The sequence below is a fragment of the Anomaloglossus baeobatrachus genome, chromosome 7, assembly GCF_048569485.1.
Source record: "Anomaloglossus baeobatrachus isolate aAnoBae1 chromosome 7, aAnoBae1.hap1, whole genome shotgun sequence".
Lineage (NCBI taxonomy): Eukaryota > Metazoa > Chordata > Amphibia > Anura > Aromobatidae > Anomaloglossus > Anomaloglossus baeobatrachus.
The window spans coordinates 131,575,776-131,601,495 of NC_134359.1; the positions used below are offsets into that span (position 1 = coordinate 131,575,776).

A 25,720-nucleotide genomic window follows, 5' to 3' on the forward strand; every position below is an offset into this window, starting at 1 on the left:
CGGGGCCGCATTGCAGATCAGCAGCCAGCTCCTGTGAGAGAGGAGCTGCGCTGATCTGTCGCAGACCACGCGGTCGCTATATGACCCACTGCCGCCGCTGGCACCGTGCCCCCCTGCCTGGTGTCAGCGGTGGCAGCACCGATCTCACACAGCAATGATAAAGCATAGAGCAGCCTGTGCCGTTCCATGCTTCATCAGACCTCCCCATGTGCCTGCGCGGTGACATCATTCCTGTGCGACTGCTGAGCTGAGGCATGCAGAGCGCAGGGCGGGAGGATGCTGACTGGAGCAGCGGGGGAACGGAGGAGAGAGGTGAGGACAGCAGCGGTGGAATGAGGAGAGGTGAGGACAGAGCAGTGGAGGAACGAAAAGAGAAGTGAGTACTTGTTTTTTATATAAATTAGTAAGTACACGGTGGCCAGAGGCCTGAGGGGGCTGCATTATACATGGAGGCCTTGGGAGGCTGTCTGCATTATTATACATGGAGGCCTGGGGAGGTTAGCTGCATTATTATACATGGTGGCCTGGGGAGGCTGGCTGCATTATTATACGGCCTGGGGAGGCTGGCTGCATTATTATACATGGAGGCCTGGGGAGGCTGGCTGCATTATTATACATGGAGGCCTGGAGAGGCTGGCTGCATTATTATACATGGAGGCCTGGGGAGGCTGGCTGCTTTATTATACATGGAGGCCTGAGGAGGCTGGCTGCATTATTATACTTGGAGGCCTAGGGAGGCTGGCTGCATTATTATACATGGAGGCCTGGGGAGGCTGGCTGCATTATACATGAAGGCCTGGGGGTGATGCATTATACATGGAGGTCTATAGGGATGCATCATACAACATGATGGACACCTTATGCATGGACTAGGGATGCATTATACATGGAGGAGTATGGGGCTGCATAATACAAAATGAAGGACACCTTATACATGGAATATAGGGGTGCATTATACATTGAGGAGTATGGGGCTGCATAATACAATATGAAGTTTTATGTCGTTGCGTTATAATACATATGGGACTGTGGGGGCTACAATATAATATATGGAGGACTATGGAGCCTACCTTATACATGGACTATGGGGATGCATTATAAAACATGGAGGACTGTGTGGTGCAGTGTAATATATGGAATACTATGGGGTGAATTATAATATATGGAGTACTATGGGGTGAATTATAATACATGGAGAACTATGAGAAATTCATTATAATTGTACCTATTGTACCATCACCCATTCCCTGTAGACTGTAAGCCCTCGCGGGCAGGGTCCTCTCTCCTCCTGTACCAGTCTGTTATGTACTGTTAATGATTGTTGTACGTATACCCTTTCACTTGTAAAGCGCCATGGAATAAATGGCGCTATAATAATAAATAATAATAATAATAATAATAATAATTGGAGGGCTACTTTATACATGGAAGACTATGGAGGTGCTTTATAATATATGGAGGACTTTGTGGTGCAGTATAATATATGGAGGACTATGGGGTGAATTATAATACATGAAGAACTATGGAGGTGTATTCTAATATACGAAGGGTTATGTGGGACCATTTATACTATATGGAAGGCTATGTGGGGGCCATTATAGTATTTGGAGAAGTATATACAAGGGGGAACAAAGATACAAGCATGGGATGGGAACATTTTGTGCTGAGGGAAAAAGGCTCTTTCCCTCAGCACCCAACTTTCCCATGCTCTGCTATACATCTTCTCTCAGCACCTAGCTTTTCCATGCTCTGATATGGGAAAGCTGGGTGCTGAGGGAATGATGTATAGCAGAGCATGGGGAAGTTAGGTGCCGAGGACAAGATGGATATCAGAACATAGGAAAGCTGGGTGCTCATAGAGGGATAGAGTGTCGGTGTACGTGGAGGGGGGGGCATGTCTGAACTTTGCACCGGGGCCCATCAAACTCTAGTTATGCCACTGGGTCAGTTGGTATGTTACTGGGTTTACCTAATAAAAAAAGATATAGAGAGAGTTTCTCTACAGTCATGGCCAAAAGTTTTGAGAATGCTTCAAATATTAATTTTTACAAAGTCTACTGCTTAAGGTTTTCTAATGGCAATTTGCATATACTCCAGAATGTCATAAAGAGTGATCAGCTTAACAGCAATTACTTGCAAAGCCAATATTGGCTAAGAAAATTAACTTTAACCCCCAAAACACATTTTAACATCATTGCATTCCTGCCTTAAAAGGAGCAGCTAACATTGTTTTAGTGATTGTTCCATTAACACAGGTGTGGGTGTTAATGAGGACAGGGCTGGCGATCAATCAGTCATGATTAAGTAAGAATGACACCACTGGACACTTTAAAAGGAGGCTGGTGCTTGGTATCATTGTTTCTCTTCAGTTAACCATGGTTATCTCTAAAGAAACACGTGCAGCCATCATTGCTCTGCACAAAAATGGCCTAACAGGGAAGAGTATCGCAGCTACAAAGATTGCACCTCAGTCAACAATCTATCGCATCATCAAGACCTTCAAGGAGAGAGCTTCCATTGTTGCCAAAAAGGCTCCAGGGCACTCAAGAAGGACTAGCAAACGCCAGGACCATATCTTAAAACTGTTTCAGCTGCGGGATCAGACTACCAGCAGTGCCGAGCTAGCTCAGCAATGGCAGGAGGCTGGTGTAAGTGCTTCTGCACGCACTGTGAGGCGGAGACTGCTTGAGCAAGGCCTGGTTTCAAGGAGGGCAGCAAAGAAGCCACTTCTCTCCAGAAAAAACATCAGGGACCGACTGATATTCTGCAAAAGGTACAGGGAGTGGACTGCTGAGGACTGGGGTAAAGTCATTTTCTCAGATGAATCCCCTTTTCAATTGTTTGGGACATCTGGAAAACAGCTTATTAGGAGAAGAAGAGGTGAGCGCTACCACCAGTCTTGTCTCATGTCAACTGTTAAGCATCCTGAAACGATTCATGTGTGGGGTTGCTTCTCAGCCAAGGGAATCGGCTCACTCACAGTCTTGCCTAAAAACACAGCCATGAATAAAGAATGGTACCAGAATGTCCTCCAAGAGCAATTTCTCCCAACTGTCCAAGAGCAGTTTGGCGCCCAACAATGCCTTTTCCAGGATGATGGAGCACCTTGCCATAAAGCAAAGGTGAACACTAAATGGCTCATGGAACAAAACATAGAGATTTTGGGTCCGTGGCCTGGAAACTCCCCAGATCTTAATCCCATTGAGAACTTGTGGGCAATCATCAAGAGACGGGTGGGCAAACATAAACCAACAAATTCTGGCAAAATGCAAGCATTGCTTATGCAAGAAGGGACAGCTATCAGTCAGGATTTGGTCCAGAAGTTGATTGAGAGCATGCCAGGGAGAATTGCAGAGGTCCTGAAGAAGAAGGGTCAACACTGCAAATATTGACTTGCTGCATTAAAGAAGTTGTCCAGTTACCAAAACTGATTTTTTTTTTTCTGATAAATCTTGCTAATATGTGCCCCTCAACACATCTATTATGTTTTTTCAGCAAAATTACATTTCATTGTGCACCAGCAGCACATGCTCATTGCTGGCTCCAGCTCTGATGGGGTTAATCTCTCCTCTGACTTCCTGTGTTCAGTTCCTACAAGTCCCAGAATTCTTTGTGGCTCTAGGGCGGTGTCTGGCTTATCTAACACACCCATTGTGTCTAAAACACCCACTCTGCTCCCACCCAAACCCTCCTCCCTGCCTCTTCCCAGTGGATGTGCACTCAGAGAAATCACACAGAGACAGCAGCAGCTCTACACAGCCAGGGGAAGAAAGTGTGTGTGCGCGTATATACAGTGTGTGTATATACAGTGTGTGTGTACGTATATACAGTGTGTGTGTGTATATACAGTGTGTGAGTGAGTGTGTATGTGTGTGTGTATGTCATACTCACCTGTCTGCAGGGTCCCGGTGCCATGCCTGCTTCCAGCCCCTGTCTCGGTACCGCCGCTCTGGCTGTGTGCAGTCTCCCCGGGGCACGTATGAAGCTTGCAGGACCTGGCGGTGGATCACCTGATGCAGTCACCTGACGCATCAGCTGATCGTAGTCTCGCCGGCTTTTTCGCGCCCGGCCGGCTATCAGCTGATCCTGCCGTCAGGGGATTTCATCAGCTGATTACCGGCAGCTCCTGCAGTGATGGGACAGGATCAGACTCCGCTGCAGGAGCTGCCGGTAATCAGCACATAAGTGAGTATGTATTTATTTATTTTTTTTTCTACTGATGCATCAGCTGATTGTATAATCGGCTTTTATACAATCAGCTGATGTGTCATGTAATTCACGTAGTTTAACCTGACACATCATCTGATCACTTTGCCTTCCAGCAAACCGATCAGATGATATTGGATCCGGATTGGACGGCGCGGGACCCTAACCCAGGATTACTGCGGAGGGGGGTTTATTTCAATAAAGATGGAGTCACTAATTGTGTTGTGTTTTATTTCAAATAAAAATATTTTTCTGTGTGTTGTGTTTTTTTTTTTTTTTTTTTTATCATTACTAGAAATTCATGGTGGCCATGTCTAATATTGGCGTGACACCATGAATTTCGGGCTTAGGGCTAGCTGATAATATACAGCTAGCCCTAACTCCATTAGTACCCGGCTAGCCACCCGGCATCAGGGCAGCTGGAAGAGTTGGATACAGCGCCAGAAGATTCTTTGAGCTTCTATGAAAGCGCCATTTTCTGGGGTGGCTGCGGACTGCAATTCGCAGTGGGGGTGCCCAGAAAGCTTGGGCACCCTTCACTGTGGATTCCAATCCCCAGCTGCCTAGTTGTACCCGGCTGGACACCAAAATTAGGCGAAGCTCACGTCATTTTTTTTTTTAAATTATTTCATGAAATTCATGAAATAATTAAAAAAAAAAAGGGCTTCTCTATATTTTTGGTTCCCAGCCGGGTACAACTAGGCAGCTGGGGGTTGGGGGCAGCCCGTACCTGCCTGCTGTACCCGGCTAGCATACAAAAATATGGCGAAGCCCACGTCATTTTTTTTTTCTTTTTGGGTAAAAAACTGCATACAGTCCTGGATGGAGGATGCTGAGCCTTGTAGTTTTGAATAAGGAAATGACATCAGACCTTTTTTATTTTTTTCATCAACAATCTTTAATGGCATTGTGCACTGATTAAAAACGCAGTGAGCAAAAACGCAGCAAAAAAGGCACCAAATCGCGGCAAAAACGTGACATGCAGCACCGCAGGTGACAGAGCAGAGCAAGTTGGTGACATGCTCTGCTCTGACACATAGTGTGCTGCATGTCACTGTATCCACTCTGGGACTTGTTGTGCAGGTGACCGGATGATACATGTCACTAACTGCCCCACTCTGTGATTTCTGCTGCATAGTACCAACTGTATACACTCTCACCTGCACAACAAGTCCCATAATGGAGACAGTTAGTGACATGTAGCATCCGGTCACCTGCACAACAAGTGCCAGAGTGGAGAAAGATAGTGACATGCAGCACACTATGTGTCAGAGAAGAGCATGTCACTGTCTCCACTCCACTGACCTCACAGCCCGTACACGCTGCGATGGATGCAGGGGGACACAGAACAAGTAATCGGCCGACACTGGAGTCATCTGATTACTTGGGATGAATTGAGCAGTAAAATGCTCTGGTGCTCGATGGGCGAAGCCCATGCCGTTTTTTTTTTAAAAAAAATTCATTAAAAATAAAAAAACAAAAAAATCACATTGTTTGTGGGCTCCCGCTGCATTTTCTGTTGCTAAGGGTAACCAATGCAGCTACTGGCTGCTAGCCCCCGCTGCTTGGTGTTACTTTCACTGGCAATAGAAATGCAGGGAAGCATTTTTTTTTTTTATAAAGGTTTTTCCCTGAAAACGTTTTTAAGAAAATGACGTGGGCTTCGCCATATTTTTGTATGCTAGCCAGGTACAGCAGGCAGCTACGGGCTGCCCCCAACCCCCAGCTGCCTAGTTGTACCCGGCTGGGAACCAAAAATATAGAGAAGCCCTTTTTTTTTTTTTTATTTCATGAATTTCATGAAATAATTAAAAAAAAAATGACATGGGCTTCGCCGAATTTTTGAGTCCAGTCAGGTACAACTAGGCAGCTGGGGATTGGAATCTGCAGTGAAGGGTGCCCAAACTTTCTGGGCCCCCCGCTGCGAATTGCAGTCCACAGCCGCCCCAGAAAATGGCGCTTTCATAGAAGCGCCATCTTCTGGCGCTGTATCCAACTCTTCCAGTGGCCCTGGTGGCAGGTGGCACGCTGGGTAATAAGGGGTTAATACCAGCTATGTTTTACCCGCTGGTATAAAGCCCGAGATTCTTAATGTCAGGCCAAGGTTGACCTGGCCATTAAGAATCTCCAATAAAGGGTTTAAAAAAAAAGACCACACAGAGAAAAATACTTTATTAGAAATAAATACACAGACACAGTAGGGACTCCATGTTTATTACTCCCTCTCACCCCTCCACGATGGAGAGATTTCTGTACTGACCATGCCAGGAGAGAGCGAGGGAAAAGAGAGAGAGCGAGGGGGGGAGGAAAAGAAAGCGAGCGGGGGGGAGGAAAAGAGAGCGAGCGGGGGGGGAGAACAGAGCGAGGGGGGGGAGAAGAAAGCGAGGGGGGGAGGAAAAGAGAGCGAGGGGGGAGGAAAAGAGAGCGAGCGGGGGGGAAAGAGAGCGAGCGGGGGGGGGAGAACAGAGCGAGGGGGGGGGAGAACAGAGCGAGGGGGGGGAGAACAGAGCGAGGGGGGAGGAAAAGAGAGCGAGGGGGAGGAAAAGAGAGCGAGGGGGGAGGAAAAGAGAGCGAGGGGGGAGGATAAGAGAGCGAGGGGGGAGGATAAGAGAGCGAGGGGGGAGGAAAAGAGAGCGAGGGGGGAGGAAAAGAGAGCGAGGGGGGAGGAAAAGAGAGCGAGGGGGGGAGGAAAAGAAAGCGAGGGGGGAGGAAAAGAAAGCGAGGGGGGAGGAAAAGAAAGCGAGGGGGGAGGAAAAGAGAGCGAGGGGGGAGGAAAAGAGAGCGAGAGGGGAGGAAAAGAAAGCGAGGGGGGAGGAAAAGAGAGCGAGGGGGGAGGAAAAGAAAGCGAGGGGGGAGGAAAAGAAAGCGAGGGGGGAGGAAAAGAAAGCGAGGGGGGAGGAAAAGAAAGCGAGGGGGGAGGAAAAGAAAGCGAGGGGGGAGGAAAAGAAAGCGAGGGGGGGAGGAAAAGAGAGCGAGGGGGGAGGAAAAGAGAGCGAGGGGGGAGGAAAAGAGAGCGAGGGGGGGAGGAAAAGAAAGCGAGGGGGGAGGAAAAGAGAGCGCGGGGGGAGGAAAAGAGAGCGAGGGGGGAGGAAAAGAGAGCGAGGGGGGAGGAAAAGAGAGCGCAGGGGGAGGAAAAGAGAGCGCAGGGGGGAGGAAAAGAGAGTGCAGGGGGAGGAAAAGAGAGCGCAGGGGGGAGGAAAAGAGAGCGAGGGGGGAAGAGAGCGAAGGAAAAGAGAGGGGAGAGGAGAGAGGGATAAGAGGGGGGCAGAGAAGAGGGGGAAGAGGGGAGGGGGAGAAGAGTGGGGGGAGAGAAGAGAGTGGAGAAAGAACAGGGGGGGGGGGCAGAGGTGCTCTGTCACCAACTGTCTCCACTCTGTGACTTGTGGTGCAGGTGACAGAGTGCAGACAGTTGGTCCCATGCAGCAGGACAGATGGCAGAGCACAGCGGTGACATGCCTGTCAGTGTCTTGCTGCTGGGAGGAGCAGATGATCACACTGCCCGACACCGGCCGCTCTCCTGACATCGCAGCAGAGCGGGCGGGTGGACAGTGTGATCACATACTTACGTGCAGGGGGGATTCAGCTGAAGACCCCCCCCCTGTACTGCACACTGGTGCCCCGTGCCTCACCATCTGCAGGACGCTTCCGGCTCCACACAAACGTCCTCCGGATCCTCCCCTCGATGCTGAGCTGTGACGTGCGGTAGTCACCGCCCACAGCCCTGTCACTCAATCTGAGTGGCGCCGGCATCCTGTGACGTACCCGTCTTGTTTGAGAGCCCGGAAATGCCGGGACGTCAGAGGATACCGGCGGCCACAGCTCCAGGGGGTCATGTGACCGGCACTGAGCGTGCAGGATAGCGCCGCTCAGTGCCAGAACTGGAAACAGAAGCCAATGGAGAAGACGCCTAGAAAGGTAAGTAGAGCTCATACAGAAAATAAAAAAAATGGGTGAACCACCCCTTTAACTCATTCTAACTGTCAATATAACCTTTTGGTACTCATAATATGATTCCAATTATATTTCTGTTTGTGACGTAAACATCAGACAAACACAATTAAAAACCAGAGGGCAACAGATCATGTGAAAATATAATTTTGGTGTCATTCTCAAAACCTTTGGCCATGACTGTAAGTAGAGTAATAACCAATGAATTTTTTTTTTAATGATGTGTGAAGAATGTGGCCTACACTGAGGTGTACTGTCCCTTTGTTATTCCTCCTAGAAATGTATGAAAATATTGACAACTGGGTGTCAGATATGTCCCTATCTATATATGATACATTATAGTCAGCACTGATTGTACATTATCACTCTGTGTATGGACAAACACCCTAACTAGTAACAGCCAGTTGTCAATTTATCCATCAATTTCTTTAAAAGGGTCTCCAGTTCATAGATATGTAAAATTGCAAACTGCAAAAACTTGGAAAACCAAGTAATTTTTGCAAGGATACCTCTTATTTAAAATCTCTCTTTGCACTAGACTGGATTTTAAATTTTGTAGTGTGTAGCTCATTGCCTACATTACCGGCCATCTAAAGGCCCTGTCACACACAGAGATAAATCTGCGGCAGATCTGTGGTTGCAGTGAAATTGTGGACAATCAGTGCCAGATTTGTGGCTGTGTACAAATGGAACAATATGTCCATGATTTCACTGCAACCACAGATCTGCCAAAGATTTATCTCGGTGTGTGACGGGGCCTTTATAGTCCCAGCCTGGCAAGAGGTAAAGAGCATGCAACATGAGCATGTTTTATGTGTTCCACAATGCTTGTGGTGCTCTGAGGATGGCCGGATCATTGGATCGATTAGCTTCAGACCCTCTATGCCTGGGAGAGGTCACCGTTCAGACGAGCTGTGTGGTAATGCCGCTCAACTGAGTAGCCAATCTTAGGAGTTCACAACACCAATACCACAATGTAAAGCAAGAAGCCATGTGCGGTGTGTTTCTGAAGATACAACTTAAAAAAAAACCTTTACGGATTATCAGAGGAATGTCACAAAGCAGAATACTAAGAAAAGATTCTCCAGCTCTGTGAGTCACCAGCTTGTGAGAACATTTAATAGTGTAAAGTAATTTCTCATGAATCATCGCAACCTTGTCTTAACCTCAATGTTAACCTGAATAATCTAAGAAGAGATATAAACACAGGTAACAAAAGCACACAATAACTCTTGAGATGCTCACTTATAGCTAGTATGGATGTAGTTTTTTAGTTCTATGATCATGTTGCAGGGGGCTACTGAATTGTAGTGTAAATCAGTAATCAGGTTTTAAATTATCATTTATAACATGATTCAGATTTTTTCCCAAAATGTGGGCTTTTGTATATCTATTTGTAATGTTTTATATAAGACAATCAAAATATAATTTTCTAAATTTATCCGGGAAATACTATAAATATGTTGTAAATGTATTGTAGGAAAGCTAGTTAGTATAGTACAACAGAATGACAATCCCTTGGGTCAACTTCACTCATGCAGCTTGTAATGCAGCTGTCAGTGTCTTTTATTTTACATTTTTTAGGCATTCTTTTTAGCTAAAGCCAAGCAGATCATAAAGGAAGGGAATGTTTAACAGAAGGGCTAATAAATTTCCATTTGTATTCATTCCTGTCCTTGGATTAAAACTGCATTTTAATCCCAGAAGTAATCAAAACGTGCGTGTCGGGGCACGTTTTCCTTGGGCACCACTAGCCACTATGGGTGAGTGAACGATTATTATGGTTTGGCTCATAGGTTTAGGTTATTAGCATGTCGGTAATCTGTAGTTATTACTATTTGTGAGTCCCTTTATGGAGTCCTCACTCTAGCCTATGGCTGCTTCCCAATGTATGATAATTGTTACGAGGGGGACCCGGGGAAGCGTGCCAAGATGGGAAATGGACAGCTCCCGCCGGTCAAGGTCCACTGTGCGGTGTAAGGGACCGCTGCTATGGTCAGGAAAGAGTGAGCGGGTTGCTACTAGTGATCGTCTGGAAGGTCACAGACGATCTATGTACACCGGTCCGCCCTAACCCGTGAGGGTTGTATGGCTCGGGGCTTCTCGATCGGTGTACCTGTTGCACGGGGACGCACAGAGGTGCCTACGCACGTGTGCCAGCGGGAGTCACAAGATATGGCACGAGGGTAGCACAGAGGTGCCCACGCACGTGTGCTTTCAATAACCAGGTGAGTCCGGTGGAGACTCGAGGAGCTCACCTGGGACAGGGACACGGCCTGTCGAAGGAGATACTGCCGGAGCAGCAAGGCAGGAACACGGCCTGCTGAAGGAGATACTGCCGGAGCAGCAAGGCAGGAACACGGCCTGCAAACCAGGTGCTGCCTAAGCAGCAAGGGCCAAGCCCACAAAAGACAATAATGCCTGAGCAGTGGCGTGGCCGCACCCTGCCAGACATCCAAACATAGAAGAACGGTCGCGCACCGCCATGATGGCAGGGGGAGCTTTTAAGGAGGCGTAGCTCCACCCAAGGGCGGGCGCGAGACGGGCGTGACCCAATCAGGATTCGTGACGTCCTGGCCCAGCCAGTCAGGATTCAGCACATCACCAGCCTCGTCATCGGGCCGTGTGATATCAGTGAGCGAATCAGAAGACGTCACGTGGAGCACATGCTCATCTTCCTGCCTCTGGGTCATAAAGGCGGGATCCCCGGTTTCACAATGTGCAGAGACATGGGAAGTCTTGCTGCTTCCCTGAGCATCTATTCTTTGCACACTGCGCAACTTCCCAGAGCCTCCGTGATGCTGAGCAGGAGAGCTTGTGGCAGGCAAGGGATGGGAGACCGCTCCATTCCTTGTAAGAGGAGAACCACTAGGTGTCACCCTTCTGCTGTGTCTCTGAGAAGGCAACTCCTGCAGTCTCCCAGACCTTTGGCGCTGCTGAGCAGGAGGGCTCGTGGCAGACAAGGAATGGGAGACCACCTCATTCCTTGCAATAAGAGAGCCACGACGTGTAACAGATAATAATGTTCCATAGACATGTCTACAGCCTTTATACTTTAACAATTTATTTTCTCTATAGAGTTTCTACTTTTAGCCTATAGCTGTTTTGTAATGTATGGTAACACTGTTGTATAGACATGTCTAGAGCTTTTATACTTCAGTAATCTAAATTATCCATACTGGGTCTACCCATGTAATTATTTAATACTGTTCACTGATACATACTCTCGCCACATGTGGGGTGTGGGCCCTATGTGATTAGCCTTCAGTGACACTCCTTAAAAACCTGATTAATTGTCATACGATTTTTTGACTCTTGTCTTTATATGTCACTTCTTGTAATTTATTTATGTAATAAATACCTTTTATTTTTTTGCAAGAAGTTGTTCTGATTTGTTTTTAATTATTTGGTCACGTATAGGACCATGACTATGTTACCCCTTAGTTCTCTTTTTATGCAAATTCTTGTGTAGGGTGTAGTCTCTACAATTCTTGGATATGGTGTCATATTCTGCCCTCATCTATGTAATTCAAAAATTGTATTAATAACTACCCTGTACAACAATTCCAAACATGTGGACGTTAACTATATTTTAGGCATATTGCGGGGCTCAAAAGGGAGGGAGTATTTGGATGCACAGATTTTGATGGATTTCTTTTTTGAGGGGGGAGCCATATAGTTTTTTCCAGAGCCTTTGTGCTGCGAGTGACGTAGGAGCCCCCTATATTTCCATTAACAGATGACGGATCTGAGAGGGGACTTGTGTTTTTGTGGGTTGAGTTGAATGCTATTTGGTGGCAATTTGGGATACAGAACATTTTGGATCAGTTCACATTTATTCTGTACTCTATGCTGAGCACTTACATCAGGGCCCCAATCTACATCTCCGAAATACGTGCATCAGGTGAAATCCCAACAAATCCATTCACTGTAATGAGGCAGCAGAATTACTCTGGACTCCGTTTGGACTCTACTTAGAGGTGTCTGTCCTTTCAAAGGTGCACAACTGTTGATGACAGCATTTTTCTACATGTCTAAAAAGACACGTAAAATGATGGAGACCGCCAGACCAAAGGCTAGAGAGGAGTTGAAAGTGACTCCCCCTGCCCCATTGCAGTGAATTTTCCATTGGAAATTTTATCTGAGTCATGTTTTTCAGAGATTTACACTTAAAACCCTATTGTAAGCGCTCAGCGTAGAGCACAGGACTAACATGAGCCGTGCTGTACTCCGATCTTTAGGTGGCAGAATGGCCAAATCAACAGCAGTTGAAGAATTGGCTTTATTTATTTACTTTATTACTCCATATACTGTGCAGTATAAGTTATAAGAGGGCTTTATTCCTCAGGTCAGTGTGATTAGCGCAATCCCTCTCCCAGACCCCTAAATGCTGTGATCGATATTGATTGCGGCATTTAGGGGGTTAAACAACCAGGGATGGCACCGGCACAGTCCCTAGCTGTGAAAGTTGGGGCTTGGCTGTCAGGAAAGCCAAAGCCCTGGTGGCGGTCGCGTCAGGCACAGCTCCTGTGCTAGCATGATCGCCAGAATGTACCCCATACATCTTTATTCAGAAACACACTGACCATCAGGACGTCAAGAGTACTTTCAATGTTGGGAAGGGGTTAACGTAGGAGTCGAGACCCTAATTATAGACATATGTCTCTTTCTGGCCTATGATTTGCTGTTTCAACACAATAAATGTTTTATCAGCAGGATAGAATCATTACAGGACAACTTGACACGTGTAGGTTAGTCCAATGCCACCGCCAGCACTGATTAGCAGCTTTCTGTCACTATCCAATTTACACAGAAAGCGGTGGTGTGGGCTGGTTATACAAAGCTCAACTGAGCTCTACTAGATCTGCAGCAGAGTAAACCGTGACTGTATCATAACTGCTCCCCTCAGTAAATTGATAGATCGCTGGAATCGAGGTCTTTGTTCCTACTTTATGGTGCTTTCAGAATACATAGGAAAAACCTGCTGACAGATTCCCTTTTAAGTACACAGCTATACAGTATATAGTGGTAAGCATTGTGACATTTTTTCCATAGATAAAAAGAACCTGCAGACAAAAAAGCGCAATAGGGTCTTACCCTGACAGACAGGGGGTGATAAAGGAGATGATCCTACTCACCAAAGATGGTTGTGAAAGGCACAACTCCTGTAACAGCATAAATCCGGATCAAAGGCAGCAGTACCCCAGGTGGCTGATAACAGAGAGAAATTGTAGAATGGGGCTTTGTAAACCGCGCCAAAGATCACTGATGAAATCTTGGATTAATGTAAACTTTTTATTCTTGCACAGGTCTATGCGTTTCAGGAGACTCTGCTCCCTTCCTCAGGACCAAACAGGCTTAAGTTACATCAAATCTGTAGAAGTGTATGTCTGCCAGAGATATATACACAATGAAATGACAAAGAACCTCCCACAAAAAGAAAAAAATCGGCGGGAAAAAGTCTGAAAGAGAGAAAAAAAAAAAAAAAAAAGTTTGGTGCAGTGAAAAAAAAGGGAAGGAAGAACAAAAAGAGTTCATGAAACCAGTGATGCGATCATGTGGAAATAGCAATAAAAATAATAAAAATCTTAAATAAAAAATGTGTCATTATTGGGTCAAAATAGTCTCCTGAAACGCGTAGACCTGTGCAGGAATAAAAAGTTTACGTTAATCTAAGATTTCATCAGTGATCTTTGGCGCGGTTTACAAAGCCCCATTCTACAATTTCTCTCTGACATTTTTTCCAGACAGTCTTTCTTATGCTTATATATAGATAAAGAAAAAAACACTAGAAAAACTGAGTATGATGACTATTTTCCTTAATCACATTTCAACAGTTGGAGAGGTGATAAATGAATCCTCCTATCCATTGAATTGAAGATAACTCGGAGCTGCACCAATCACCACAATTACCAGAACACTGTTATCCCGTGTAAGATGCAGTGGCGGTGCCCATGCTAAATCTCCGCTTCTTTGTTTTTTTTTCACACTGTCGGAGTGCTGTATATTGTTTCCGGCATCCCCATAGGGAATGAATGCCATTCCATTCTAATGGTGATAAAACTGGCCCATTCTGATTATTGTTGGAGACTCTGATTAGTCTAAAAGTTATCAACTGTTTTATGGATACGTGATAATGTGTTTTAACCAGGCACCACTTTAAAGGGAACCTGACAGCTGATTCATGCTGCCCCATCCACTGGCTGCATAATTTCAGTTATATCTTTAACTTTGAAATGCTGTGGTGTTTCATAGAAAAACATAGTTGAATAGCTGGCAGGGACCAAGGCAAACGGGAGACTAATTGGACAGGGGGGTCTCCGGTGGCTTCCCTCTGCTCTCCTGGAGTGATAGGTCTCTCTCTATACATGCACGTGAATAGAGATCTGTCACTCTAGAACTGCGGGGTGAGAAGCTGCTGGAGACCTGCCTGTCCGTTTAATCTCCTGTGCTGCTCAGTCCCTGGCAGCTAATAAAGCACCACTCCAGCTTTTTTTTATTTCACTACTGGTGGGGTACTTTAAATGTAAGTCCCTCTGCCCCCTGGCTTATAGCCATATCTTCATCTTTTTCCAGCATCATTCCTGTTAGTCTTTGGTGATTTGTGACCTGCCGGCAGCTCCAGTGTTTCATGTAGCAAGACAGAGGTCACCACTCAATATAAATCTATGAGAGCCTTGTTCTGGCCTCCTTCTGGCTTTCATAGACTTGTATTGAAACCTTGTGACGTAACTTCTCACTTCTGGCCAGTCAGAGATTCCAGGCACAAGATGGCACTACATAACTGGAGCGGCGCCAAATAACGAAGCCGTGTAGGGAAAGTTTAATAGAGTATCTAGGGGACTTACATTTAATGCACCACTCCATTGCTAAATCCCCCCCACTCACTGTAAGGGTACGTTAAATGATGTGTTTCTCTAACATGCCACAGAATTTCAGAGTTGAACATACATGGTTGAATTGATGCAGTCAGTGCTTGATACATGCTGTCAGTGGATCGCATTGTGCCGATAATTTCCATGGTGACCTTGGGCCGAATAATGGCTGCGGGGGCACCCAGATACAGAGGCCTGTTAGGTCCTCCCTTGAGCCGGACCTGACACGCCTCCTGCCTGTGTGCTATTCACTGATCTAGTGCCCTGTAATGCAACAGCATTGCAGAGCATTATATCAATGATCAGGGCAAGGAAAGTTAATGTCCCATCATGGGACTAGGTAAAAAAAAGCACAAAAAAGTGCACATATTTGGTATGCTAGTAATGTGTTTAAAACAACCCGCTCTATAAAACTGTTAATCCCTTCAGTAAACACCATAAAAAAGTGGCAAAAAAGAATGCTTTTTTATCATACCCCTGAAAAAAGTGGAATAAAACACAATCAAAAAGTTGCATGTAAATAAAAAGGGTGCTACTGAAAACGTCATCTTGTCCCACAAAAAATAAGTACCCACATATTCAGATAAATAAAAAAGCAATAGGAATCAGAATATATAAAAATAAAATTATTATTCTGTGATAAAATGTAATTAGTTTTTTTTTGGTATAAAATTCTGTGACACACTTGTGGTGTCAGTATGATCGCTGCACCTCTATATGATTTCATTGAGGGGTGTAGTTTGTAAGATAGGGTCACTTATGGGGGGGGTTATGTTGTTCTCACACCTCAGGGGCTCTGCCAATGTAACATGGCACCCTCAAATTTATTCCAGCAAAATCTGCACTCCAATATGGCACCACTTTCTTTCTGAGCTTTATACTGTGACTCAAAAGTAGTTTTTGACTGCATACGGGGTACTGCAAACTCAGGATAAATTGCACAATAAATTGTGTTGTTCGTTTTTCCCATTATCCCTTTTGAAAATTAAAAACTTGGGGTCAAACCAACATTTTAGAAAAAAATATGGTAATTTTCATTTACTGAGTTAAATGTTATACAATTCTGTGAATCACTTGAGAGTTAAAAATGTTCACTAATCCAGTAGATGAATTCCTCAAATGTGACATGGCGTTCACAATCTATTACAGCCAAAATGGCACTCTTTCCCTTCTGAGCCATGTTGTGCACCCAAAAGTAGTTTTTCACCATATATAGGGTATCAGCGAACTCAGGAGAATTTGTACAACAAATGTAAAATGCATGTTTTCCTATTAACCTTGTGAAAATATAACATTTTGGACTAAAGCAACATTTATTAATGAAAAATTATGTTTTATTTTCACGGCTCAACATTATAAAATTCTGTAAAGCACCTGGTGGTTCAAGGTTCTCACCACACATCTAGATAAATTTCTTGAGTGGTCTAGTTTCCAAAATGGGTTCTTTTTTACTGTTTAGGCACATCAAGGACACATATGAGGTATAGGTGTACTCAGGAAAAATTGCACAACAAATTGTATAGTTCATTTTCCTCTGTTAATCTTGTTAAAATAAAAAAATGGGGGTTAAAGTAAGATTTTTGCTGGAAAAAGTAAAATTTTCATATTTTCCTTTCACATTGCTTTAGTTCCAGTGAAGCTCCTGAAGGGTTGATAAACGTTTTGAATGTAGTTTTGAGCACTAGTGTGAGGTCATGTTTGGGTATTTTCTATCACCTAGGCCCCTGAAAGTCACTTCAAATATGATGTGGTCCATAAAAAAATTGGTTTTGTAAACGTGTTGGAAAAAATGAAAAATTGCTGATAAACTTTTATCCCTTCTAACTCCTTATTGAAAAAAAAAGTTTCAAAAATGATACTGATGTACAGTAAAACAATGTGAAGAAGACTGAAAAGACAAAAGGCGCTAATAGCATACTAAGGTTACAAACAGTTGTAGGAAAAAATCAGATGTGGTCACCTGGTATAGTTGGGAAAATAGTCACAACTGCTATTGAATGCTTGTAGGTTATGGCTGCAGCAGGCACCACGAAGAGTGAGGGTCAAAATTTCAATTAGAAGTGGACTCCCACACTGTCGTAAGAAGATGGTCAGGAGTAATGGTTAAACGTGATTACACGTTTCAGAGATCACATCTCCTTCCTCAGATATGATGTACATGTTTGAAAAAGGAGATGTGATCTCTAAAATGCGTTATAAAATTACGTTTAACCATTACCGCTGACCATCTTCTTATGACAGCGCGGGAGTCCACGCTAACTGATGTACAGTAGACATGTGGGAAATGTTATTTAGTAACTATTTTGTGTGACATACTGTAACTCTCTGGTTTAAGGACGTAAAAATGAAAAGTTTGAAAATTGCTACATTTTTAAAATTTTCACCAAATTTCTAATATTTTCACAAATAAATCCAAAAAATACTGACCTAAATTTACCACTATCAAGAATCAAGAAGTACAATATGCCATGAAAAAACAATCTCAGAATCACCGGGATCTGTTGAAGCGTTCCAGAGTTATTCCCGCATAAAGTGACACTGGTCAGAGTTGAAAATATTGTCCTAGTCATGGAGGTGAAAACAAGCTTTGTGGCGAAGACATTAATATTTTGTGAAATGAACCTGTATTTTTAAGCTGTAGATCTTCATTTGTTTTGTTTGATTAATCCAGTTATCTATAGAAAGGGAATGGATTGGACAAGTCAGGTTGATGAGTGGTGTAAAGTCATTTATCGCAGTGCCTTTGTGGAAATAATGTGCATGTGCAGCCGAGCCACACAGGTATTCTAATGGGGATCTGAAGATAGTTTCGCCAACAAACCAACTCAAGAACACAATCTTTTACCAAGTTTTCCTATTCCCTGTGAAATCCTTGATTTCTCAGTTTCCCCTGTCTTTAATACCTATGTGCTTATTTGTGTTGGATTATTTATGATATATTCATATATATTGTTCAGTGGTTTTTAAGTGTGCAAAGTTGGTAACATACTTTTGGGGTTTATATTAACATTCAAATATAGCAACAAAAAAACCCCTTTTCTATTTCAGAACTATTGTTTGCTCCTGCATATGTCATAAACTGTATATGGTTCTAGGCATTGGGCCATCATAAGAACTTGAGACACTTTTTTAAGGACTATCATTTGGCAGTGACCCATCTGCCTCTTTGAACTATGTAATGTAGAACTCAATCCTTTTAAGTATAATGTAAGCCTCAAGGATCCTTGCCACTTTTGTCAGCAGTTTGTTGAGTTGAACATTAACATTTACATTCATTCGTGTATTATCAGTTACCTTGAATAATTGTAATGTGGTCCACAAACAAGGGAACAGAACTGTGTCCTACTTCCTAATAAGCAGTGTGTGGCTACCCTAGTTTCTTGTGCCTAATGCCAAGAAGGAGCAATGTCAGGTTCCAGTTTCATATAACTTGTTTTGTCTTAATTTTTTTCTTCATAAATCAACAGAACACAGGAAAATAAGAAACATTTTAATTTATCTTATTAGAAGTATCCACATTTTTCTCCTCCTCGACTGATCGTTTATTCTCAACTTTTGGTTAAAATCTGTCTCACTGACTACAGATTTTCCCAATATTGAGATAGAAAATGACAGTTGCTGCTCATAAAAGTTTATGGAGAGGGGAGGAGCTGGAGTCAGACACAGACATCCTACTACAAGTTCGCCTGAAACAACAGTTGCCATTTAAGTCATAAAAACCTAGTAAATACTTTAAAGGGAATTGGCCATCACATTTGAGCTATCTAACTTATTAATATGGGCATATAGGTTATAGAATTCTGAAAAAAGTCATACCTGTATGTGATGCCCTGGACTAGCCAGGTAGTCACAGATAGTGCCCCGCACAACACCTGTCCCCTAATAAGGTGTCACCAGCCAACCAGTAAAACACTAGTCACCACTCTCAGGGCTTGATGTTCACACCAGGGGGCGGAGCCAGGCGGTTTGCCACACCCACCGAGGAGTTCAGAGAGCCTGAGGCGGGAAAACGTTAGATTAGATGAGATGAGTTTGGGAGGTGTAGTGAGTGGAAGCAGGCCTGTGCCCAGGTCTGCAGAAATCTGACAGGTGCCAGGGTTGGAGCCCGGGCACCTTTAGCTAGGAGGCAAGCGATGACTTCAGCCTGCAGGAGCCGGGAAGACGGCTCGGTGGAACCATGGTAGACCAGGACAGGGTAGTGGCCCGCTGGTACCTTCCCGGGGAACCGACTCGGAAACTGGAGCACAAAGGGGGGTACTCAGACCCTGAAACGAGGTCCAGAAGCCACTGGACCGAGTTAATTAACTGATTGCGGTCTGGACTATAGGTCCTTTCCCACGCAAAGTCCCAACTGAAGACAACAGCCCAACGAGGGGGATAGAAAGCCACCGCACAGGCAGAGAGATCCCACGGGCCAGCGTCTGCGGGCAAAAGGGCTCTCCCGACATTCACAAGGCCGGGGAGCGGACTCCCGTCACTGAAGCGCAGGCAGTCCACAGATACACAACACGGTGCAGGAAAAAGGCAGAGACCACCAACCGGGTGGGGGACCCGACACAGCCGGCTGCGGGCACCGACCACCATCAACTTGTTTTACCAGAGACGTGTGTGTGTTACTAATCGTGAGTACAACAGTGCCCTCCGGCCGCGCATCTCCCTGCACCGCCCAACCACACAACACCCAACAGGTCCCGGGGCCATCATCCCTGCCCACGGAGGGGTTAACATCTTGCTGCGCAACATCTGCCCCGGGTGCCCAGTAAATGCAGCGATGGTGTCCATCTTCACCACAACCCGTGGGTGGTGTCACAAACTCAAACACGGCTCCAGCCGTACACCTACGTCCCCCTAAAGCACCAGCCCCCCCTTTCAGATCGAAGTTGACCATGGGGCCCTTCGGGTCCGGAGACGCTCAAGCTACCACCCGGCGAGTCCGGATCCGAGCGTCTCGGTTGCCGCCGAGCACGGGGCGGTACATGTATACCTCATATCAGATTTTTTTTTTGTAGATAAATTATCTTTCAATTTACGTAAATTAGTAGTGACAGAGTGAGTGACGCTGTGGAGAACTCATATGTTGATGAAGTGAGGATGCAGTGCTATCTTCTGGGTAATGTCCTTCCTATAGTCTGCAGGAGCTCAATTACATGAAGTGCTAAAAGATGATTTATCCACAACAAGGCTTCTGATTAGACCTAGTATCCGTACACCAATCCTGGGTCTGGAGTTCTCAGGGAACTCCATGTAACTATCTGGATCTGGCCTCCCAAATAATTAAAAAAAAGAAGAAAAAATAAAGAAAAACAGGGATAAGTGTGTTATCCCTGAGGCTCCAGTCGCCACAGAGTATTGCACCTTATTTAAGGTGCGATATTCGCCTCGGGTAAGGAGGGGGTTAATCACCTTTGTTCCACATTCACACTTTACATACAGCTCAGGAGCCTTCTCACTGGGTGGATGGCTCAGGGTAGATGGGGGGGGGGTGGCCATCACGGTGCATGGGACTTCCCTGGTCACTGAAGCCAGTCACCTGGGGGGCAGGTTCCACTTGGGGTAGAAGTAGGAGCAACTTATATAATCATCACACCACCATCTTCTCTTCATCTTTTTCTTTCACGGGGCCTAGGCTTGGAGCGGAACGTTCAGCCCGGGTTCCTCATTGCTCGAGGGGCAACTCTTACAAAGAACATTTTCAAAACACCGGTGGCTTCTTCCATCTTATCCTAGATCGACGGGGCCCATCACAGTGGTGACCAGTGCTTCTGCGACAGCAACCGGGCTACTAAATGAATTGTGAGTAAAGACACCTGGAACTGTGACGCCCTGGACCCCAGGGGGTCACAGAATAACACCACATACACACACACCCCCTCCCCTGGTAGGGAACACCCGTCAAACAAAACCCTTGTTGCCTCCTCCAGGGTCTGATGTCCACACCAGGTGGGGCGGAGCCAGGCGGTTCACAGGCGTGGAGGCGGGAAAAGTAGTCAGTTTTTAGTTGGAGTTGAGTTTGGAGAGAGTTGGGTGAAGGAGTGGAGTGGAGAAGTGGAGCTCAGGAGGTTGAAGTGGAGAGACTGTGTGCGTCTGCGTCGGAGCCCAGACACAGTCAGCAAGGTCGGCAGACGGTGGTAGCGGTCTGCAGGAGTTAGTGGACGTCTGCGGAACTGTAGGACCGGGGTCGGGCGGTGGCCCGCCGGAGCGAACCGGGGAGCGGATTGAAGCTAAGCACCAAGGCAGGGTACTCAGACCCCGACTAGGCTCGGAAGCCACGGTAACGGTCAAATTCTCTGCGGTCTGGACCTCAGGGGTTCATTCCCACAAACGTCCCGTCAGAAGGCAACAGCCCAACCTGTCCGGATAAGAGCCACCGCCAACGGCCAGAGATCCAAGGGCCAGCGCCTGCGGGCAAAACGGGCTCTCCCGACACGTACAAGCCGGGGAGCGGACCGCCCGTGGGAATCCATAGGGATCAAACACTTACACACAGGTGCAGGGAAAGACAGCTGCCATCAACCCATCCGGGGAGAGTGAAGACGCCACAGCCGACTGCGGGCCCCGTCCATCCAGCTATTTGGTTTACCAGAGACTCTGTTATTGACTGCCTGAGTGAGTACACCAGTGCCATCCGGCACAGCGCTGCACTGCTGTCCCGCATCCGCGCTGCCTCCCCGCATCGGCACCTGCACCTAGCCCCTACCCACCAACTTACATCCATCCAAACCCCCAACCGGGGCCCCGGGACCAACCGCCCCTACCCACGGAGGGGCCATCACCTCAGCTGCTCCCCGCCATCGCTCCCGGGAACCCCCGTCACCAGCAGCGGTGGTGCCCACAATCACCACAACCCCGTGGGTGGCGTCACAACCGACATCACACCACCAAACCTCCCCCCTTTTCACTCGTGGACGAGGAGGCGCTGCTCGAGCCCCCGGGTCCGGCCCCATGCTCGAGCCACCGAGGAGCAGAAGCACCGGACCCGAGCGCCAGAGATTCCCCAGGCGAGCGGCGTTCCCCCAAAAACCCCTCTCCACCCGCGACAGAACCGCAGCAACCGACTCGGACTCTTATTACTGATGGCGTCACCGCACGCCTTGGCATCCACATCCACCGCCAATACCACTACTCCCCTCATCATCCTCCCAGGGGCCTGCTCCACCTGTGGGGAGTGACACCGTCTCTGCTGCTATTACCATCCGCCCCGGGGGACAGCGACAGCAGCGGCGGCTAATACCTGGCTGCGTACCACAAACATCCACCTCTAATTGCCCCTTTTATTGTGGACACCTCGGGGCACGAAGCCAGGCAGGGCCACCCGTGACATCTCCAGACCCGACATCACCAGTCCCGGTGATGAGTAAGGCTAATCCCCTTCCCCCTGGGTGCCACATAAGCAGGAGCGTTATACTTACCGAGTCTCTCGCTTGGCGGTAACACTACTTCCGGGTCTGCTGATTACCCTCATGCATATTCACTGTTTCTCCCGTCTACTGGCAGTCCCGGCATCTTTGATTGGTTGCAGTAAGACCGCGCCCCCACCCTGTGTGACAGTGTGTTTGACTGCTTGGAATTGTACACACTGTCTGCATATCTATAGTGGTGTAAACATAAATAAATAAAGTTGGCGTAGGGTCCCCCATATTATGATACCCAATACATATAAAGCATACGGCTACAGGCCGTAGCCCCCAGCCGTGTGCTTATCTGTGCTGTGTATCAAAATGAGAGGGACCGTATGCGGCTTTTTTAAATAATTAAGTAAACAAGCAATTTGAAAAAAAATGCCGTACGGTTCTCACCCACCAATTTTAACACCCAGACAAGATAAAGCCGACAGCTGGGGGCTAGTATTCCCAGGGTCAGGAGACTCATGGTTAAATTGACCCCCCCAGCCTAAAAATAGCAGCTTGCAGCCACCCAGAATTGTGGCATCCATTAGATATGACAATCCCGGCACTTATCTGGCTCGACGCGATAGTCCTAGTGTGGTGGAAATTGGGGTAATATAAGGGGTTAATGAAAGATCACAGCTGCCACTAAGCCCTAGATTAGAAATGGGAGCCTTCTATGAGTGAAAAGAAATAAACACAAACACAGAACAAAATCATTTATTTGAAATAAAATACAAAAAGCCCACCCTCTTTCACTCCTTTATTAATACCAAACACCTAGTTCTGACGTAATAAACACGACGATTCCATCTCTGCTACATACATACTGAAGTCACAGAAGAAGTGTGAGCTTCAGGCAGAGACTGACTATGCCGCAGCTGTGACCGGTGATATCACTCAGTTTATCTGCGATCATAGCTGGAGGTTCCCACGGTACCCCACCTGTGACCGCAGGTAAAAGGACCTCAGGTGACCTCATTAAACTTAGTTACCTCACCTAAGGTTCACAGACCTGCATCTCCTGACAGAAAATTGCATTTAGACTTACGTTACATGCATCTGTAGACTCCATCAGGAAGAAGAAAGAATGGAATTGCCGATCTAGGAGGAGGCAGCAGAGGGCACTAGAGGAGTTGAACGTACATGAGAAATATACAGTCACTTTTTTCAGTGCCAGGATAACCTGTCATTTTATAGCATGCTCCAACATAGATGCTGGGACTTCTGAAACAATGTGATGTGCCTGTTTGGAAGAATCCCTAGTTGTTCACAAAGCACAGTTTGGGAGGTAGTTTGAAATGCACGTCATGGTAATAAAAAAGATTATAGCAAAATAATGGAACCGTGGTAAGTCCAGAGACTGATAACATGCTGTGCAGCCCTTTCTGTCGAAGCAACAAGCTGTTTCATCGATACGTGTTGATTAATTTTGTTTTTTTAAAGATGTTTTCCACTTTTACAAAAGTGGCTTCCAAACAATTACGGTATGTAGGTGTAAAACAACAAACATATATTATTCTCACCATCCCCATGTCCAGCTCTGGCTCTTCGCAGAGGCTCTGTTTTCTGTGTTTTGGGTGCATTTGTAGCACATCACCACTGTGGCTAGTCATTCAGCGCAGCAAGTTCTGTTGATTTTGATGGCAGGTCAGTGATCGGCTGCAGCGTTGTGTTCTGTATTCGTGACATCACCATTGCAGCCAAAACGCATAGAGGTGTGATGCTGGATACCGGTAGGGTGAGTGTTTTTATGTGATAGTTGTTTTACAGCTATACAATTGTTTGGCCACCACTTTCTTGAAAGTTGAAAGCCCCTTTAATTTTCTAATTGGCTTGCAAAACAGTTCAAACATAAAATGAGATGGAGTTTTAATTGGAGCATCATGGCATCAACATGCTATATTCTGGTTGTTGATGTACCAGTAGATTAAGGGGGAGAATGCTTTATGAGGCATACTTCTAACTCCAGGAGCAAAACATACCTTTGATGTGTAGTTTACTGTTCAGAAAATAAAAAAAGATTTAAATTGCATTCAAGATGATAGTTTTGGATATGACAGAGAGGTAACGTAGCATACATCACAGACAGGCCGGCTAATCTGTAGTAGTATTGATTGATGAATTGATCATTACAAAATAAATTATATGAATAATTCTAAAGTGATGGAATCTTGTGATTAGTAAATTAAATGTATTGTGTTTATTAAATGCAAATTGTGACATTATATTTCTTTTTTCTTTTAGGCTGTGCATCTTGCCCAAACTAGTTTCCAGATAGAGGCCTTTGGTTCCAAGTTTATCCTTGACTTGTCATTGAACAAGTAAGTGTAAAATAAGTGACCGGAGCATGCATTTATCTCACTCAGTTATAGTTTAAATTATCGCAGTTTGCATCAGTAAAATCAAATAGTTTATGTTATGCATTGCTCAGTTAAAAACCTTTTTTTTTTTATTTATTTTTCTGGGCCATTTTTGTTATTTAACTCTTTTGTTCATGAAGGATAAGAGGAATTAGACATTATATATACAGAATTTGCTTGCATGTAACTAATGCAGGAGCCTTCAGGTCTGTACATAACATTAGAAATAAAAGAGTTACTGTATTTTTCAGATTATAAGACGCGCCGGACTATAAGACGCACCCCAAATTTAGTTGAGGAAAAGAGGGGAAAAAAAAAGTTTTTTATTGTTAAAATGGGGTTTCGTCTTGTAGTCTAAGGGCTCATTCACATGACTGTTCCGTTTGTCCTGGTTAGTTCCTGTTTTTTTGCGGACCCACGGACAGGACCATGTTTTTAATGTCTTTTGTGTAGGATCGGATGACACACGATAGCACTTCCGTATGCATCCGATCCTACAAAAAAACACATCGGATGCTGTATGTCCGTTCCGTTATTATGGAACATGTCCTATTCTGTTCCGTAATAACGGACCGTGACTCAATACAAGTCAACGGGCTCGCAAAATCCCTGGAAGCCGCACGGAAGCACTTCCGTGTGACCTCCGTCGGGTGCCCGTGCAGTCTGTGTCCCGCTCCAGCCCCGTGGCTGCCCGCACAGCAGTGTCAGTGTCTGCCCGCACTGCAGTATCAGCAGCTTCTCACACTGCAGTGCGGGCAGCTGCGGGGATGACGAGCGCTGCTGTCAGGAGGTTAGATGAGATCATTACCTGCTGTGACGATCTCCTGCTCTCCTGACGTCAGTGCTGTCACTGCCTTCTGTGCCCGCCGTGATCTCACATCAAGTCTCGCAGGCAGCCCGAGACTGTCACTAGTGGTGATGTCACGGGCTCCCGCGATTCTGC

The 25,720-nt window shown here is 45.8% G+C and overlaps 1 protein-coding gene across 3 annotated transcripts in view; it reads left to right on the plus strand.

Annotated features, from left to right (window-relative positions):
* ADAM23 (ADAM metallopeptidase domain 23) overlaps window positions 1-25,720 on the plus strand; it is a 414,934-nt gene that overhangs the window by 70,430 nt on the left and 318,784 nt on the right. For all 3 annotated transcript variants that reach the window (XM_075317711.1, XM_075317712.1, XM_075317713.1), the window contains exon 3: window positions 24,662-24,738. In XM_075317711.1, the coding sequence (XP_075173826.1) occupies window positions 24,662-24,738 (77 nt within the window). The remainder of the gene's footprint in view (window positions 1-24,661; window positions 24,739-25,720) is intronic.